At 27.1% G+C, this 4,011-nt stretch overlaps 1 protein-coding gene across 1 annotated transcript; it reads right to left on the bottom strand.

Annotated features, from left to right (window-relative positions):
• Positions 1-1,136: 1,136 nt before the first annotated feature.
• Positions 1,137-2,342, bottom strand: OCT59_017670 (uncharacterized protein; the record flags this gene model as incomplete). The annotated part of the gene is made up of 1 exon (XM_025314601.2): positions 1,137-2,342. One exon carries the CDS (start codon positions 2,340-2,342, stop codon positions 1,137-1,139), a length of 1,206 nt encoding a protein of 401 aa, XP_025184792.2.
• Between the last annotated feature and the right edge of the window lie 1,669 nt (positions 2,343-4,011).

Raw genomic sequence — 4,011 nt, forward strand, 5'->3', positions numbered from 1 at the left:
ACGGATCGACTTTTTACAGGGGCGTAATCATGAAATAAAAGTCCTTAACTTTCGTTCGTGCAAGCTTCTTATTTATCTCTATCAGATCAATTAAATCCAGTCATTTCAATGATATTCTTTTTAAGTGACATTCCAAATTTAGCATTATTGATGGCGATTTAAGATGATAATAAGTTACTAATCGTTCACTTAATGTATTTGAAACTTATATAAGTAGTTTATTATAAAAATTGCATGAACGGTCCCTAACAACTAATATATAATTATTATATAAGGCCACACAAATTCAATTTTTCGGTTCACGTAACATTGAAATTTAAAATTGGGGGGTTTATTGTTTATTAATAAAAAAGTTTATATATAAAATCATGACATCTGATTGGTTAACTTTTAAAGGGGAGGGGTAATTAAAGAATTTATTTCGCTCCAAAAGTTCTCAGCCACGTGATAAACTTACCGCCAATAAAATTACGTATTGATCACGTGATAATTTTTATTGAAATTTGATAAAGTGACCCGGCCGGGTGAAGTGTACCGAAAAATCGAATTTGTGTGGCCTAATATTTATCACGATATAAATCTAGCAAATGTTATTACACTACTTTATAAGAGTTTGAATAGTAAATCATATGCTTGTACTATAAAATTACTTTTATTAAATATTTTTAAATGAAAACTTAAATTAAAAGAATGATTTTGAAATTTCAAAGCATAAAAGTATTATGTGTGGTATTATTATTTTTTGCTATAGATATAAACTAATATGAGTACAAGTTCTATTTTCATAATGAACTTTCTAATGATAACGATTATAAAAACTTAAGTGTTGATATTAATTATACATTTATTTAATTTCTTATTTAATTTCTTAATATAAATTTGAAATTTCTTTTTGCTTAATCCTTTTAGGAATCGTCATAATTAATTATTTGCTTATAAAGCTATAAAAACCGATTGTAACATTCATTCATTTCGAGGAATTTGCGAATTTTTAAGATATTTATGAGTAGTTTGCCAATTTAACGTATAAATCGAATTTTTTTTAAAATGTTCGTCGTGAAGATTTTGCCAATTTTAAAGTATAAAACGAGTTGAGAAAACCAATTTCTAAATAAAATTTCGGTATTTATCGGAAATCAATCTGTTGTTACGGATGAGTTAATATTTATATCGTGGTCATTACATGGCATATCATTTATATCATCATAATTTCGATCAACGGCTGTTATCGGAATATCTTGTGTCGTTATACTCTCATCAGAAGTGTATTGCTGTGGATAAGCGTTGCGAGTATCTCGATGATTATCAGTAGTTGAAACATCGTATGCTAATACATCATTCTGAAGTGAATTTGTATTTCTATTATAATCTGGTATCGTCTCTCTTTCAGGGATTTGACGTTGTGGAAAATTATTGAGATCAGCTCGAGTATCTTCAACTTCATTTTGGTAAGGCAAGCAACTTTTTTGATTATCAATCATTGAAGTCGCTTGTGTTGTCATCAAATTATCCTTAATATTCTCATGAGATGTGTTTGTATTTCTATTATTATATACTGGTCTCATTTCTCTCTCAGCTGGTGACACATTATTGAAATCAACTTGTTGCTGTGGATGAATAGCATTATGAATGTAACCTCCAACTTCATTAGCATTATTTTGATTGTCGTTCATCGGTGTCGCCATTATGTTATTTCCAATATTTCTATACAATGAATTTGAATTTCTATTGAAGCTTGGTCTCATTTCACTTTTAGGCGAGATATTGTTGAAATCAATTTGTTGTCGTGGTTGAGTGACACTGTAAGTATAGTCTACGACGTCATTTTGATAAAATCCATTTCCATTTTCAAAATTGTTTTGATTATCATTCATCGGAATCATTTGTTCTGTACTTCGTTCATGAAGCTGGTTCATATTTATATTAGAATCCATCCTCATTTCACTTTTGGGAATGTGATTTTGCATAAGGTAAAAGGGAAGGATTTGTTTCAAGTCTCGCTCTAGATTTAATATTTGATCCAAAGACAATGATTTTTTTCGTTCAAAGTTATTCATGCCAATATCCATCCCGTATATTTTTTTATTTAATATTTTTATAATCAAAGGACGTGAAAATAATTTACATTTTACGTAGTAATTAATTGTAGAGCCATGATAGCAAAATCCATGATCATAATCATGATCATCTAAGACAGAACCTCGTAAAATAATTTGACAAGTTATATGATAAAAATTATTATCTTCTGGTATATAATGAAAAAATTTACATTCATTCGTTTGAATAGCTTGAGAAATCGATACGTTATCAGTAAAATTATTCATCATATTTCTTTGATACATTGATGGAATTCCTGAATAAAATAGATAACCGTTAAAATATTAAGTTATTTGTCCTAGAATCAATCTTTATTTATAAAATAATTTTGAAATGATATACTGTAGGCTCATTTATATAATTTATATATTAAATTTTATCACTATCTCAAAACCTTTTAGGGCAAACCAATAAAATACAAACAATATAAAAAAAAAGGTTTTTAACTGGACTGAACAAAATGTCCACCTGATTATGTTGTGTATCGCTCTTTTCCGCATCTAAGATTTTTGGTGTATCGCAGTTGATTGACATTTTTCCCATTTTTTTCCAGTTATAGTAACCGTCTCCTTTTTCCGAGAATTGAAGATGCACCAATAATAGAGCTTATTCGATCAACTCAAATTTGGAAGAAATTTTATTAAAAATAATGGAAATAAAGTATTATAACTGAAGGAATAGAACTAGAACAAAAAAGGAATGACTAAATAGGGGTTCGATCCTATTTTTTAAAGTTATTCGGATAGAATCCTAATTCCTATCATCATATTCGGTTTATAATCCGGGTCTAGTAATTATCCGAAATTTATCCGGATTGACGGATTAATCCGGAATACGTGGATTTAAGATCAAAACCCAATGACTAAATGAAATGAAAGAAGGGAGAAACAAAAAAGGAATAAATTTAATGTACGAATATTTAGTAAATGAATACGATGATTGAATTAACCAAGCTCAGTTCCTAGATGATGAAACAGTTCGGCCACATCAATTTGGATTACTAATTAATCTAATTATGTACATTTTTATAAAGTTCAATGTTTCATAATAATACAATTATTTATTTTCTATTTATTTACAATGTTGCTTTTTTTTCTGAAATAACGCAATTAGGTTTAATTAGTGATAAATAGTAATTTCTGTAAAACATTAATCAAGAAATTCTCGATAATTTTGTTACACAAGAACTCCAAAAACTTGTCCCGTAATTATTTATTATTATTGGTCGTATATTTATATTGGTTAACGTCACGAGGTACAATGTTATTTAACGCTGATCATTCGATTTCCCGATTTCAGATTTTTCGAATCATCACATGATGATCGGATTCTTGGTTTTATGATCGGCATACATATTTTTTAATTAATTTCATTAGGAAATAGGGAATACAACATACTTTTTTTTTGACATAAACAAAAAACTCCTTTTTCTGATTTAAATTGTTTTTGAGAAATAGAAATATCCCTTTAAATAATTAATCTGGAATTATTGTATTGCTCCTTTTTCTTATGCATATCCTTAATTAAGATTGACCTTGTTGTTATGTAGATATCTTTTTTTGAACCAATCATACAAAGTTCAAAGAATAAAATCTTTTTTTTTTTATTTTCCTATTTTTGGTCATTAAGAGAAAGCGCTTAAAAAGGTTATTTCTTACATTGCTTGTATATCCAAACAAAAAAAAATAAGTTTTTATTTATTTACATTTTATGGATTATTATTTTATTAAATATTATTTATAGAATAATACTGTACTGCATATTACAAATTATTGTAAAAATTTACTATGTATAAACTAAAAATCATTAAATATTTCAAATAGGAAAATTATAAAAATATATGTCATAGTTTATTTTTTTTTTGTTCAAATAAAATTCCGACTTTTGTGTAATTTAATTTTACAATCACTTTTA

The sequence above is a fragment of the Rhizophagus irregularis genome, chromosome 26, assembly GCF_026210795.1.
Source record: "Rhizophagus irregularis chromosome 26, complete sequence".
NCBI classification, from domain to species: Eukaryota; Fungi; Glomeromycota; class Glomeromycetes; order Glomerales; family Glomeraceae; genus Rhizophagus; species Rhizophagus irregularis.